The sequence below is a fragment of the Clinocottus analis genome, unplaced genomic scaffold (genome assembly GCF_023055335.1).
Source record: "Clinocottus analis isolate CAN_PGR_092001 unplaced genomic scaffold, fCliAna1.0.p SCAF_36, whole genome shotgun sequence".
NCBI classification, from domain to species: domain Eukaryota; kingdom Metazoa; phylum Chordata; class Actinopteri; order Perciformes; family Cottidae; genus Clinocottus; species Clinocottus analis.
In genome coordinates, this window is record NW_027176109.1 from 1508047 (window position 1) to 1523046 (window position 15000).

General features: G+C 41.8%; 1 protein-coding gene and 1 long non-coding RNA gene across 2 annotated transcripts in view; one reads left to right on the forward strand and one right to left on the reverse strand.

Annotated features, from left to right (window-relative positions):
• Positions 1–7812, reverse strand: part of ulk4 (unc-51 like kinase 4) — a 55728-nt gene extending 47916 nt beyond the window's left edge. Inside the window, 15 exon segments of the mRNA XM_068596336.1 lie at positions 461–672; positions 784–844; positions 1151–1234; positions 1421–1487; positions 2365–2434; positions 2760–3043; positions 3457–3672; positions 3774–3849; positions 3953–4039; positions 4152–4250; positions 4801–4945; positions 5045–5184; positions 5978–6077; positions 6771–6911; positions 7686–7812. Of these exon segments, the coding sequence (XP_068452437.1) occupies positions 461–672; positions 784–844; positions 1151–1234; positions 1421–1487; positions 2365–2434; positions 2760–3043; positions 3457–3672; positions 3774–3849; positions 3953–4039; positions 4152–4250; positions 4801–4945; positions 5045–5184; positions 5978–6077; positions 6771–6908 (1779 nt within the window). The 5' untranslated portion in view covers positions 6909–6911; positions 7686–7812.
• Positions 7813–11508: 3696 nt separating this feature from the next.
• LOC137799574 (uncharacterized) overlaps positions 11509–15000 on the forward strand; it is a 13068-nt gene continuing 9576 nt past the window's right edge. Inside the window, exon 1 of the long non-coding RNA XR_011079433.1 lies at positions 11509–11824. This is a non-coding gene — a long non-coding RNA (uncharacterized lncRNA). The remainder of the gene's footprint in view (positions 11825–15000) is intronic.

The following is a 15000-nucleotide window of genomic DNA, read 5'->3' on the forward strand; positions in this document are numbered from 1 at the left end:
TACGTTTGTAAAAACATGAGCAAAACAATTGTATGTATGAGGTCATACATGAGTGGTATGTAATGAACTCGTAGCATGTTTCACCAGGGCTGAAACGCAGTGAGAGGAGTCACAATGCAAACATTATTAGGATTTAATCAGTGAGCACTTTCCTGATTTCAACAAGATATGTTCTATCGGAGTCACTTTGTGTTCAAAGAGAAAACATTTTCTCAACCTGTTTGCTTATAAATGTGTCCAGGAAACGTCTCAGAGGGCGCGCTCAAGGACTCAGGAAAAGAAAAAGTTATAAAATTGTGTTTGAAGTTCACAAACATTCAAATGAAGAACAAACGTGGATATTTTACAACCTGAGCGTCAGCGAGCTGAGTCTAAAAATATTCCCCTGAAACGGTGTCTTGTTCAGCCCGGCCAATAGGCATGCGGCAATATTTCAACATGGATGCTACAGCCGTCCTACCAGTGTGGAGTTCAGCAGCCTGTTAGCGATAGCTTCATGTCCAACTACACAACAGAGGTAGCACAGCAGGTTGAGCCTGGAGCGATTGGCCGTGGAGCGAGGAGGAGGAGGAGGAGGAAGAGCAGTGGAGGGGCTCTGCTCTCCAAGAGATGAACAAAGCTGCGAGAGGAAGACGCTCCACTCTTCATCACTCATGGACTGCAGCTTCTCCACTGGAGAAGAAGAAGAAGAGAGGAGGAAACCGTGAGCCTGGAGACGGATCAGAGCAAAGATCTAGATATTGATTGAACACACTGAATGTACCGGTAATATCTGAAGGTTACCTGAATAAGCCGGTACACAAAGCGTTTTGGGATCAAAACGCACGGCAGGACTCTTATGAATCTGATGAACAGACAGAGAACACGATTTCACCACTTAGCTTCACTGAAGTCACCATGAAGACGTGCAAATGCAGAGAAACATTAGCATACAACTGAAATGCCGGCGTTTCAACAACATTGTTGTGTAATATTGTTTAACTTGTACAATCTGCTTGTGGAAGGGGTTTCCCCTCAACAACAACGACGCTACGACTGGAGGCTGTTTGAAGTCAAACACGGTAAAAGTCCAGTTACAAGATGCTACTTCGGTCGGTGAGCGTCACCGCTCGTTCCTCTGAAATGAGTCCAGACCAGTGTGTGTCCATACCTTGGAGTTGTCCATGATTGGGGTCACAATCAGATCAGCGTCAGTATGCAGAAGAGCTTTCACAGAGGACGTGATGTCAGAGGCCTGAGGAGGGAGACATAGGAGCGTCAGGCTCAGCAGAAGATCACCAGCTCACAGAGCAGGGTTCAGACTTAAAAGGGAATATATTTAAACTTTTAATGGACACAAACTAAATGACCAGTTTACCAGTTCCTGGTGTTATTATATCAGCATGAAACGCTCTCTTTCAGAGTAAAAGGTGGCAGTAACCTGAGGAGCATGGGTCTGGTTCAGAGAGTCTGAGATGCTGCAGCTTCTCCTTGAGGTGGAACAGGAGCTACAAGAACAGGAAGTAATGTCAAAGGTTCCTGCTCGCGGCCTCCAGGTGTTGGATATGTGTGCATGAAGACGGCTTCTAGCTTCATTGGTAGCGCACAGTATTGCTAACAATAGAAGTGCAAGTGGCACTGGAGCCACTCGCCCTAAAGTCATGGCTCAATAATTACAGTACTGCATGACACTCTGTGTGTGTGTGTGTGTGTGTGTGTGTGTGTGTGTGTGTGTGTGTGTGTTTGGATGGAGGATAACTTATACAGATGAACAGCAGGCGCAACAGTTCTCAAAGTTCACTGTGTTCAAGTAGTTCAAGTAATTGTTTGAACCCCAAATATTTTCAAAATAAATCACTTTTATAACATATTTTAAAAGAGAAAGACTAGGACCTAAAGAATCCAAATCTGCAAAGGAAATCACAATAAAACAAAGCATTGCCCTGTTACAAAGGATTTTTAACAAAAAACTGTGTCATTCGGTTAAAAAATGGCTCAACGTTGTCTCACTGGAGCATGCCGGGTCTTTACATTTGCATAATTCTTCCTCCTCGCCGTATGATGTGTTTTTAGAATCGGGGGTCTTGAAAGCTTATATTTCATGTTCAGACTCCCACCAGGTAACTGAGATCGTTGTAACGGTTCTTGAGTGACTGAGTGAAACCTTTCGGGCGCCGACGGCGAGTCGACGGCATTTCCATAAGTACTTAAAGTTAACGGTTGCTTTTAGTATTTTTTGACATCATACATGTCTTCTCAAAAGGGTTGTGGTATTACAGCAGCGTACATGAAGTTACACAACGATGTGGTTGCAGAGATAACTAAGGAAACGTTAAATTGAAAAATTAAAACGAGTGCACAGGACCGATAGAATGAACTCGATACCTGAGCAGAAAAATGGCCTCCGTGTTGTCCTCGTCCACGCCGCTCTTTGGCCTGAGCGCTGACACGCGACCTGGAGGAGGACGCACAAAAGATACAAAGTCAGATTGTACAGGACACAAAATGAGACGTGTGCCTCGAAAGATACAGCGTGCATTTGAATCAGGAAGGAGATGCTCGAGGAAAACAGGAAACAGTGAAAACTCAGGAAAGTAATTGGCAGACCACGATCGGCTTATCGAGACAACCGGATTACAAACAACTGTTATGGAGACACAAACCCCGAGATAAAGGGGGTGAAGGAATGAGACCCTGAACGTTCTTTACATGAAGGAAAGGATTTGTCTGTTGTTTCTGTCTCTCCATCAATATCAGCTCAGTATAAATGAACGTCTCACCGGGCATCAGCGCCTTGTGGGGCTGCAGGGAGTGGCTGATCTGCTGGACCCCAGTCAGCGTGAGGTCCTCCTCTGTGTTTGCCCCTCCTCTTCCTCCTCCTCCTCCTCCTCCCTCCTTCCCCTCCTCTCTACTGGAGCCCTGGCAGTTCCTTGAAGCTCCACTAGCGCTGTGTGTGACAGCGTGTTGGCGTCTCGTGTCCGTCTGTCCGGAAGGTATTTTAGGAATCCTGGAGGGCGGCTGGGCGTTGGAGAGCTTCTCTGCAGGTAAAGGGGTCATCGTGCGTCTGTGGAGTCATTGAAAACACACACGAGAGGAAGCGTTTGGGTTCAGACAGGATGTAATCCTGCAGGCTGTCGGATGGTGTTGCATCATATTGAACAGAGATATAAAGACATACATCTGCCATTAGCGTGTAAAGCAGTGAACTGGCTGTTACTGGACCCTCATGCAAGCAGGCCCTCACAACACACCTTTCACCTGTTCAACCCCTGCACCTGCCCTCCGCCCCACGCAGCCGCTTCACTTTCCTTCATTTCTTTGTTACCTAACATGTTTTCTTTGTTTGTTTGTTTTCCCTTTTTTGTTTTGTTCCATTTGTCACCATCTCTTGTCCACACTGTAAAGCGTCTTTGTGTCCTGAAAAGCGCTAAATAAATTAAAATTATTATTATTATAAAGATAAATATATTAACACACCTCAAGCTATCTTTAACGACCCCCACGCCTCTCATTTCCTCCTGATCCCCTCCTGCATCCTCCTCTTCTTCTACTTCATCCTCCTCTTCTTCTTCTACTTCATCCTCCTCTTCCTCTTCTCCATCCTCTTCCTCCTCTTCTTCTTCTTTTTCTGCTGCTTCCTCCATCAGTACTTGTGTCCAGAAGGAGTGTTCCAACAGCTCCGGCCAGTCCATCCTAATGAACACAAAAACACACACAACTAAACATTAAGAGAGGAGAAAATACAAAATCATGATATTTGTGTGTGTGTGTGTGCATGTGTGTGTGTCTCTCACCGCTTCTCAGGGTTTTTGTTGAGTAAGCGTTGCAGAAGATTCAGGAAGTCGTCACTTGCAGGAACGGCTGGAAGCACTGCAGCAAACACAAGAAACGTTCATTTAAACTAAAAACTAATTACACTATGATAAAATATACATCTGTGTGTGTGTGTGTGTGTGTGTGTGTGTGTGTGTACCACTTGTCTGTCTGGGAGGTGGTGGCTCCTGATGTAAAATCCTGTCTGTGAGGTCAGTGAAGCTCTCAGAACAGAACGGAGGTTTACCTGGAAAGCAAAAGATTATTTAACGGATCAAGTCGTGTGTAAGTGAGAGAGTGTGTGTGTGTGTGAGAGAGAGTGTGAGAGTGTGTGTGTGTGTGTGTGTGTGTGTGTGTACCAGTGAACATGTAGTAGAGGGTACATCCCAGAGCCCAGAGGTCTGATCTCATGTTGGTTTCTGATCCCTTCAGAACTTCTGGAGCTTTGAACGTTGGACCTGAAAACAAAAACAGATGTTTCCGTCTTCTTTATTACGAGCACAAGAAGTTCATTTTATTATTGTGATTAATAATCAATGTCTGATGGTATATATTTTTTACAGTTTGTTTTTGACAGACTGTTTTAATGAAATGTTTTGTTATTATTGTAAAAAGATATAGATTTTATTTCTGAGTACTTTATGGTATCGATTGGATTCATTTATTCTGTTTTATTAGAGTTTAACTCTTATAGTTTGTCTTGCTCTTGTTTTATTGCCTTTCAAAAGGACTTTGTACACACAAAAAGTGCTATTCAAATAAATAAGATTATTAAATTATAGACTGAAAGTAGACTTATTTTTATCTTTGCCATCATTCAGTACTTTTCTCTATAACTAACGCTGATAAGATCACATTGTCATAACAGCACAGACGCAGTTCACTCCACGTCTTCTGGATCCATCAGAACATTGAACGTCTTTGACTCCTCTCGGTTCATCTACCACCAATCGGTCAACAGCTCAGTGTCTTAGGAGCCAACCGGCGTTAAAGGAGTCGACATCGGACCGTTTAATCTGCTCCGTGTGTCGTCAGGGTTCTGGTCCTCCTCTGATGTGCAGCACGAGGTGAAGGAATCCTCCAGCGTCTCTCCGTCTGCCTTGGACAGACAGAAGTTACCAAACTTCAGAGCGCCGCTTCCATCCAGGAGGATCTGTGGGCGACAGAGAGAGAGGGCTCGTATCCATCCCATGACCATAGATGTTGCTGGTGCATGTGTTAGTCCTGCTGACACAAGCAAGCAGAGGCAAACCTTAGCAGGGGTCAACTCAGAGAAGATTATTCCCAATTCATGGATGTATTTCAGTCCTTTGACCAAGTCCCATCCAAACCGCCGCACCACGTCTTCTGACAGGCATCCATCATGTCCAACGATGGACTCCAGAGAGCCGCCTGGTGGCGGGAAAGAGAGAGACACTGGGTCCATACACATCTTGACCAGTGGATTTCTATGACTTTAAACCAAACGTTCATGACTTTAACCAAACGTTCATGACTTAAAACCAAATGTTCATGACTTTAAACCAAACGTTCATGACTTTAACCAAACGTTCATGACTTAAAACCAAACGTTCATGACTTAAAACCAAATGTTCATGACTTAAAACCAAACGTTCATGACTTTAACCAAACGTTCATAACTTAAAACCAAACGTTCATGACTTTAAACCAAACGTTCATGACTTTAACCAAACGTTCATGACTTAAAACCAAACGTTCATGACTTTAAACCAAACGTTCATGACTTTAAACCAAACATTCATGACTTTAAACCAAACGTTCATGACTTTAAACCAAATGTTCATGACTTTAAACTAAATGTTCATGATCAAACATTGTGTGAAATGTGTGTGTAGACAGTACAAAGTGATAAAATGTAGTATTTAAACTAACAATGAGGATTCAAAGCATACAGTAAACCTTAAATGACTCAAATGAATGAGAGACAATAGTTTGATTAAAAGAATAAACATTTATATAGATGCCTGTATGCCTGCATATAATTTTGAGTCAAGAAAGACTGACATATGTATTGTGCATAAAGAACATGTTGACAGTCTTAACATTAAAGTGAATTGCAAACACTATTCATGGAATATTATCAGGCGTAAGATACATTTTCCATGTCTTTCAATGGCTAAAAATCAGTTATTACATAACAGTAGAGGCAGAAACGATGACCGACCTGTACACAGCTCCACCACCAACCAGAGGTGGTTACTGGTCTCGTACCACTCGTAGAAACACGCTACGTTTGGATGATCCAGATCTTGGCTGAGACGTACCTAAAAAAAAAGAGGACGGACAAACAAGGCGTCATCTCGTGTGCAGGTGTTCTTTATCGCGATGCTCAAAAGAAGAATTCTCCCTAAAACAATTCACATGCAGAGAATCCCCTCATGAGCTCAGTCACACGGTTTGGTTTACAAAGTGTTGGGACCGTATTTACATAGTCTATAGCTTTTTAGTTGTGGATACAGGTGTTTAAGTCATTTACAGAGGTTGTCTTTAAGCAATAGGAGCATAAGAAACAAAGTAGTCTGTAGGATTATGTTTTCATGTATATAGTCCTAAGTCATATGTTTATGACTCGGAATGTTCCCACTTTCCAAGCTGTGTTGAGGAATTTTATACACAAATTCAAATGTTGATTAAATTAACCAGAAAATGTAATTATAAAAGTCTTAACTGAGCCAACACAGAGTGACACGAGGTATTCTTCTAGTTTCTGTAAATGTTGGAACAAGTGTCTTTGTTTTTAACCACGAGTGACTTTATACCTCCAGCCCTTGTATTGTGTTTTATATATCGTTGTTGTATTTGTTGCCATATGGACTCATGAGGCTGAAATGAAAGGAATATGTTATTCTTTAAGTGAGTCTAACTGTCATTGGTGTATTAAAAGCTGGTGATGTCATGCCTCTTCACGCTTTATAATACACTAAAACAGGTGTCTTGGTACAGTGTAGCAGCCCTACGTGGTTCGTGATCTCAGGTCTTTTGGCTTTCTCAGCGCACACGATGGCCACGTAGTTGAGACGACCTTTCTTTCTTCCTTTATAGACGACGGAGCGAGATCCTGCCCCAAGTTCCTCATACAGGATGAAGTTCTCCATCGGCTGCGGACGAGACATGACACGTATTTACGTCTTAATCATTAACTTAAGCTGAGAGAGTGGAGGCTGTCAGCAATGGAGGACGAGGAAGTGTCGGACGTTAGCTTTAGCATCAATGCTGTGCTGTGGCTTAATCTATCTACTCTGGCAGAAGAAACATAGCATTTGAAACATTCTAATAAGTATGGTCTAGGGTTATATCATTAAAATTATATATTAAAATGATAAAACTATTGAAGCAATTCGTGGCCGTTTAATATGGTTTGACATTGGCCAACATCGTTTTTTATGTAGAAATGAAAAATGGTGGTCATGAACGGTTTTTTACCAAGAGTTAAACAAATAAAATATAATTAAATGTCGTAATTTGCTCAACATTTAGGTTTTCGGGTACACTTGGCAAAAACCGTGTTTTTTTTTTTTCACAACAGTTTGCCACAATCCAAAATGGCGTACCGTCACGATTGCAATTAACGCTAATTAGCTTCAGATCAGCGGCCACCTGTTGCACTCTGAGGGCTTCAGGTGTGTCACAAACCAGCCAGCTCCTAAAAGTAACGTTAGCTTCTACTTAACGGTAAAATGAAACATGTTTGAACGAGACTGTTAGCTTGCAGGTGGTGAATAATATAACGGCATATTACGGGCTACCTGAAACCATCACGTTAGAGGCTAGTTTGCTTTTATTGTGGCAGGTTTGTTCGCTTATGACGACACAGCAGAAGTTACGTTATTACATGAAACATACAAGTAAACACAAAGACACACACCACTTACTTGATGGGTTTGAGATGTATCCCCTCACGTTTATTAAACTACCTCACAACCTAAGTTACCTCTTCAACGTCCCGCTGTTTGTTAGCGGAAGCGAGATGTGACCGGACGGGTCCACTGCGACTGGACGAGGGGTGTCCGGGAGTATTCAGAGGGAAAATTAAAACATCTGCCCACCGAAGTCCTGCGCATGCTCACCGATGCGTAAGAAGACACACGGCTCTGTTCACGATGCATTTCCATAAGCATACAGTTCAACACACGGGTTAGTTTTGTTGTACAAGTTGTAGGTGTTCACCCGACCGCCGCCACATGGTCCGTTCCTGGCGTTGCTCGGATACAAGAGTGCACACAACAGGCAGCGCGTGGTCAGGCGCAGGGACGCTTGCTCTCAAAATGACCATTTTGCACACAAAAAAATAACGCAAGTTAATTCGACAGTTGCTTATGTAAGCAGGATACAATTCTAAAATAACCAAGTTTTGTGCAATGTTGACAAAATGAACATTTTAAATGTGCGCACATGAGCAAAGTCTGCGAGGGATTAGTTTAATAAACATGCACGTGACCCTGCACATGCAGGGGCAACCATCACAATGAAGGTTGCACTGTCCCACATAATGTAAAATACAGTAAGCCACGTGCATAGAGCTTTTATCAGGATGTGGGCACAGACCGTAATCCAGGCTTCGGCTCCATTGATTCCAAGTATTTCGATAAAACAGAGTGACATTTTAAGAATACACATCTAAAACAAAAGAAAAACATGGTTTCTTTTACTTTGTGGTTGATTTAGACTTGTATTATCGTTTAACAGGACTGGCGGAAACATTGATATTTTAGGAGTCTCAATTGGGTATAATGAGTATAAAGCATGTGGATTCAGTAGTCTGGCGCCGCACAGTAGACATAGGCAGTGTTTGCAAAGCATCGTGTCCAGCCTCACTCCATGCAGGGAAAAAAATTAAAAAATCATTTATATATTATTGTATTTATAATCTAAATCTGCAAAGTTGTAACTAAAGTTATAAAATCAGGGGGGGAGTACAATATGCGTTTCAAACATGTTTGAGTAGAAGTTGAAGGTAGTATAAAATATAAACACTATATCCACCACCATGTTGCCTACACGAGCAACAACCTTTGAGTTGTTTTACTTTGTAAAGTTGTGTTGAATCTGTTTCAGGACAAAGAGTTTGCGTTGAGAAGAAGAGTGAACTGAGACCGTGGGAACCTCCTCAGAGCGCGAACTTAAACAACATTAACCAAAGATGCAGAGAGGGCCATTTCCTGCGGGCGCCTACAAAATAAAAGCTAGAAAAGAAACTCATTTTAAAAAAAACCCTCATTTGCTTCTTACAACATTGTATGCGTCAAGTTATCCTGTATTAAAGTAGATTCAGCTCAGCCCAAACTTAAACAGCTTGTTCAACCCAAACAGTACAAAGGGACAACTGGTCCGTTCTGGTGGTTTTATTTCTCTTTCGGGTTCGGAACACGTTGATAACCTTGAACACAAAAAGAGATTAAAGTCTACATCAGAATGGCATTAAACATAAAAATTCGACATTGTTAAACTACACACATTTTCAAAATACAGCAATTAAACAAGCAAATCAAACTCAAAGGTCAGATGAAATGTATTTCCATTACATGGACTTAAACTCCTACTTTTCCTTAAAATTCAAAGAACAGAAAATAACAAACAAACAATTGCGTCAAACTATTTGAAATGAAATGAGTTCATACCAGTTGCGTCTGTGGATGACCACGAGCTGTGTTGTGGAGAAGAGCCAAGAGGAAGACTAAGCATCACCAAACATTTTATACCCATGCTGATTGAGCCGCGCGCTGGTGAATCTGGTCCCTCCAGAAACATGGGTTTCCCTTTGTGAGTGTTCATTTGGGTTCTGCCCCCTACAGACTCGGAGTTCACAGACACTCTTTTTTTCTAACGCATGATCAAACTTGTTTTGATGCGACAGTATGATTAGCAGACAATACAACAGTATTTGTTCTAGGGTGTTTCCTTTTAGACAGACAGACTAGATAGATAGATAGCTAGATAGATATATAGATATGTAGATAGATATGTAGATAGATAGATAGATAGATATGTAGATAGATATGTAGATAGATAGATAGATAGATAGATAGATAGATAGATAGATAGATAGATAGATAGATAGATAGATAGATAGATATGTAGATAGATAGATAGATAGATAGATAGATAGATAGATAGATAGGTAGATAGATAGATAGATAGATAGATAGGTAGATAGATATGTAGATAGATAGATAGATAGATATGTAGATAGATATGTAGATAGATAGATATGTAGATAGATAGATAGATAGATAGATAGATAGATAGATAGATATGTAGATAGATAGATAGATAGATAGATAGATATGTAGATAGATAGATAGATAGATAGATAGATAGATATGTAGATAGATAGATAGATAGATAGATAGATAGATAGATAGATAGATAGATATGTAGATAGATAGATAGATAGATAGATAGATAGATAGATAGATAGATAGATAGATATGTAGATAGATAGATAGATATGTAGATAGATAGATAGATAGATATGTAGATAGATATGTAGATAGATAGATAGATAGATAGATAGATATGTAGATAGATAGATAGATAGATAGATAGATAGATAGATAGATAGATATGTAGATAGATAGATAGATAGATAGATAGATATGTAGATAGATAGATAGATAGATAGATAGATAGATAGATAGATAGATAGATATGTAGATAGATAGATAGATAGATAGATAGATATGTAGATAGATAGATATGTAGATAGATAGATAGATAGATAGATAGATAGATAGATAGATAGATAGATATGTAGATAGATAGATATGTAGATAGATAGATAGATAGATAGATAGATAGATAGATAGATAGATAGATAGATAGATAGATAGATAGATAGATAGATAGATAGATAGATAGATATGTAGATAGATAGATAGATAGATAGATATGTAGATAGATAGATAGATAGATAGATAGATAGATAGATAGATAGATAGATAGATAGATATGTAGATAGATAGATAGATAGATAGATATGTAGATAGATAGATAGATAGATAGATAGATACTTTATTAATCCCCAAGGTGAAATGTGTTTGAAATGTGTTTGTGTTAGAGACACAAAACTTAATTTGTACGAAACAACAGAGTATTAATTTAGGAAATTACATTTAAACAATAGAGAAAATGCAAAGTATATGTAGTGTAATCACTCAGTGTGTATAACGTGTATGAAGTACATTTAAACAATAGAGAAAGTAATATGTTATATTTATTCGATGGTTAGTCAGACAAAAGCGACACTAGGTTCACACAGACAATGTCTTAATTTACTGGAAACTGTGAATAGTTCAGGCCTTGCTCTGGCTTGCTGTTTTCAGTCTGAAAACCAAATGTAAATAATCACATTGCCATGATGACAAACTAGCATGTTTCTTTTTCCTCTGAAAGGATTTCCTACAGCGTACAGACAACTCTGTGGATGTGGCACTGTGCAAATGACATTTCATTTAGCTGGCGCTTTAATCCACAGCAACTCACAATCAGTGCATTCAACCTCCAGGACAAACTCAGAACAACAAGAATCAGGAAAGTATGATTTCTTCACAAAGTTTAACTCCAAAGACACAAATTGTATCATTTTGAAATCCCTCCCACCGGAAGTGGAGCCGCATCGTCTCGCGCTTTGACTCTTGCTCCGTCAGCCGGTCCGCTCCCCCCGCGGAGAGGAAGCCCAGAGCAGCCGGAGCGAAGCGGACAGCGCACGTTCTCAACCCGTCCGCTGGGCTCGACTTCCGGGTCCCGTCTGTGTGGAGGTCCGGGAGCAGCGAGGGGGCGGAGTTTAGTTTAGTTTAGTTTAGTTTAGTTTAGTTTAGTTTAGTGCGGCGCGCCAGAGATAACTAGTCCCGGGGTCAGGTGGAGCATCCCGCGGTGCGCTGGGTTCGGCGTGAAGGTTCCGGTTCGGGCTCGCGCGTGAACGGACACGCGCACATCGACGGGGAAACGGACTTTTCAAACTCAGAAGCACCGGATGCGACGAGGAGCTTTAACCCGCAAAGCACGACCAACGGTAAGAAGTTTATGTGTGTAGTTAGTGAGAGAGAGAGAGAGAGAGTGTGATTTTGTGTGTGTGTGTGTGTGATTGTGTGTGTGTGTGTGTGTGTGTGTGTGTGTGTGTGTGTGTGTGTGTGTGTGTGTGTGTGTGTGTGTGTGTGTGTGTGTGTGTGTGTGTTCGCTGTTAAAGGGTGAGTCTCACAGGGGCACACAGAACCAGTCCTCTTTATGTTGGGAACCAGTCCTCTGTATGTGTGTCTGTGGAGGCCTGTGTGTACTGCCTCTCTAACACACACACACACACACACACACACACACACACACACACACACACACACACACACACACAGGCTTCTGAGGACCGTTGAAGCAACCAGAAGCTGGACCTGAAGGGACTGCTCGAATGTCACGCAGATAGACAGAGCTGCTGACAGATGGGCTGGAGGGGGTCTTATACATACACACACACACACACACACACACACACACTCAAAGGCTTGTAGCAAAGGGGAAATCCCTTATCAGGGTTGGAGATGTGTGACGTCAATATTTTGTAATCCCTTCATTAAATCAACTAAAATGAGTCGTTCCTAAATTCTGAACTTCATTCATTCCTTCACTCCTTCACTCCTTTCGGGGTGACTCACTGACCAGGTGTTGGTGACCAGGTGTTGGTGACCAGGTGTTGGTGACCAGGTGTTGGTGGGCAGGTGTGTGGTCTGATGGTCGAGTGTGTTGGTGGAAGCCAGGCGTTGCCGTTATTAAAATCTCAGCCTCAGAGCTCCTTCAGCCGCTGCAGAGCAGCTTCATGGATCTACGACTCGCAGACTTTTAGAAGTAATGCAAACTGCTGGAAAGACTCAGGAACAGTTAGAAGACGTTGTAAAAGAATGGAGGTCTGCACGCAGCTTTAGACGTGGAGGAGATCTCCTGCTCACTGAGCTCCTGAACAAGTGCTGTAATCTGTGTTCATCAGCATGACGTCATGTAAAGGATGATGTCATGCTCTCTGCTGGTGAGCTTTTCAATAGGATAGAATGTGGAACACAAAGAAAGACCCTGTAACTTTAAGGTTTACTGTATGCTTTGAATCCTCATTGTTAGTTTAAATACTACATTTTATCACTTTGTACTGTTTACACACACATTTCACACAATGTTTGATCATGAACATTTAGTTTAAAGTCATGAACATTTGGTTTAAAGTCATGAACATTTGGTTTAAAGTCATGAACATTTAGGTTAAAGTCATGAACATTTGGTTTAAAGTCATGAACATTTAGGTTAAAGTCATGAACATTTAGGTTAAAGTCATGAACATTTGGTTTAAAGTCATGAACATTTAGGTTAAAGTCATGAACATTTGGTTTGAAGTCATGAACATTTGCTTTTGGACTTTCTGACGCACGAGCTTCCTTCCCTCTTTGTCTTCCTCTTCGTCACTCACTCCTGTGAGGACATGGTGGTGTGTGTGTGTGTGTGTGTGTGTGTGTGTGTGTGTGTGTGTGTGTGTGTGTGTGTGAGACTGTGTGAGAGCAGCAGAAATCATAATGATCATAATTTAGTGGAATATTGTTCACTTATATTTTGGTTATCGTACTGTTAAAACTTCACTAAGCGACTAAGTTTAATATCTTTCTATCAGCTCTGTGTTAGAGAAAAACATTGTACTTTAGCTCCTGAGTAAACGTCCAGATTGTTATTGATCACATCTCTGGTCAAACAGAGGAGTATTGGATTATTGATCGGCTCCATTGATCATAAAGTGCTGACAGGAAGAGCGGCCGCCCGGCCTGACCTTCGTTCACAGCGCTTCTATCCAGTTAAACCCTGAAACTCAGTCCAGGCTGAACTGAGCTGACGGCTTCACTCCACTCCTGGACCGCTGACCTCCTGCTGGCATCACGTCCTCCTGCACATGATCTCTGATGTGGAGCTTTTCAGCAGCGACCCCTGTGTACTCGACTCTCTGACCTCCACCGTTGTCTCTGGACCGTTGTCTCCGGACACCTGTAACATGATCTGTAACCATTCAACACACACCAGTTTTCACATTTTGTGCAGCTTTCTTAAGCAATGACCCGGTGGTATCGAGCGTTGTGTGACTCCTCGTTGTGTGCGTGTTGACACGTCCTCATCGTCCTCAGCGACGCGCTCGTGTTGTCGCGCTCGTGTCCCTGCAGAGCTTCTCCGTTGCGTTGCCACATGCATTTACTTTTCAGGATTAAAGCTCTTGAGGAGATCAAGTTCCCAAACGCTGAGCTGGTGCTGCAGCTGGTTTTGCTTCTGAAAGCTGAGCGTCTGCGGTCGGTGTTGAAACGTCCGCATGGTGCAAGCTGAAGGCCCAGTCCTGAGTCTCTGAGTAACTGAAGGCATTAATAAATCCTGTGAGGGGACTCGACATGCTCCTCTCTCTCTCCAACTGCATGCGTCTGCATGTTAGTGTTATGGAGGACACATTTTTTTAAGAATAGTTTTGTTCAACAAGTAAAACAATTCGGATCAGGGCTCATGTTCCTGCTGTGTTGGAGCCACTGTATATCATTTACATTATTTCATTTCAGAACCAGGGGCTTGAACTCATGTCCCGTGGTTGCAAGTAGCTCCTCCCACTCGTGACGTCACCTGCTGAACGCAGTCGTTGCTCCAGACTTAAGTTCAGAAGGAACCCAGCGGGTTTGGACCGAGACAAACGTCCCTGCATCATGAAGAAGAAGAAGAAGAAGAAGAAGAAGAAGAAGAAGAAGAAGAAGAAGAAGAAGAAGAAGAAGAAGAAACTGTTGAACATTCAACAAACCAACACTTTTCACATTTGTAATTTCAGAAAGACTAAATGGAAGCATGCCAACGAGGCGGCGTGTCCCCAGGAGAGAAGAGCAGTGTGTTTTTGTTGTTTCTTGTGCACACCGGCCATTGAAATCTTCCACTTCCTGTAAACTCCACCCAGCCGGGTCATTGTGCGTCCTGCTGCAGGACGGCACACCGAACTGTTAGTGATGACATCATTCAGAACCTTTAAAGGCTTTAAAGGGAGCGTCACTAAGCAGTCCTGTGTGGAAACTTTTCCAGGCTTTTTCATTTCATTCCAGTCCAGAGACTCCTGACCATCAATTATGTGACATATTTATATATTTATACATCGCTCTCACATGGCTTGTTGTCATGAGCAACAGTGTTTGTGTGTCCTTCACT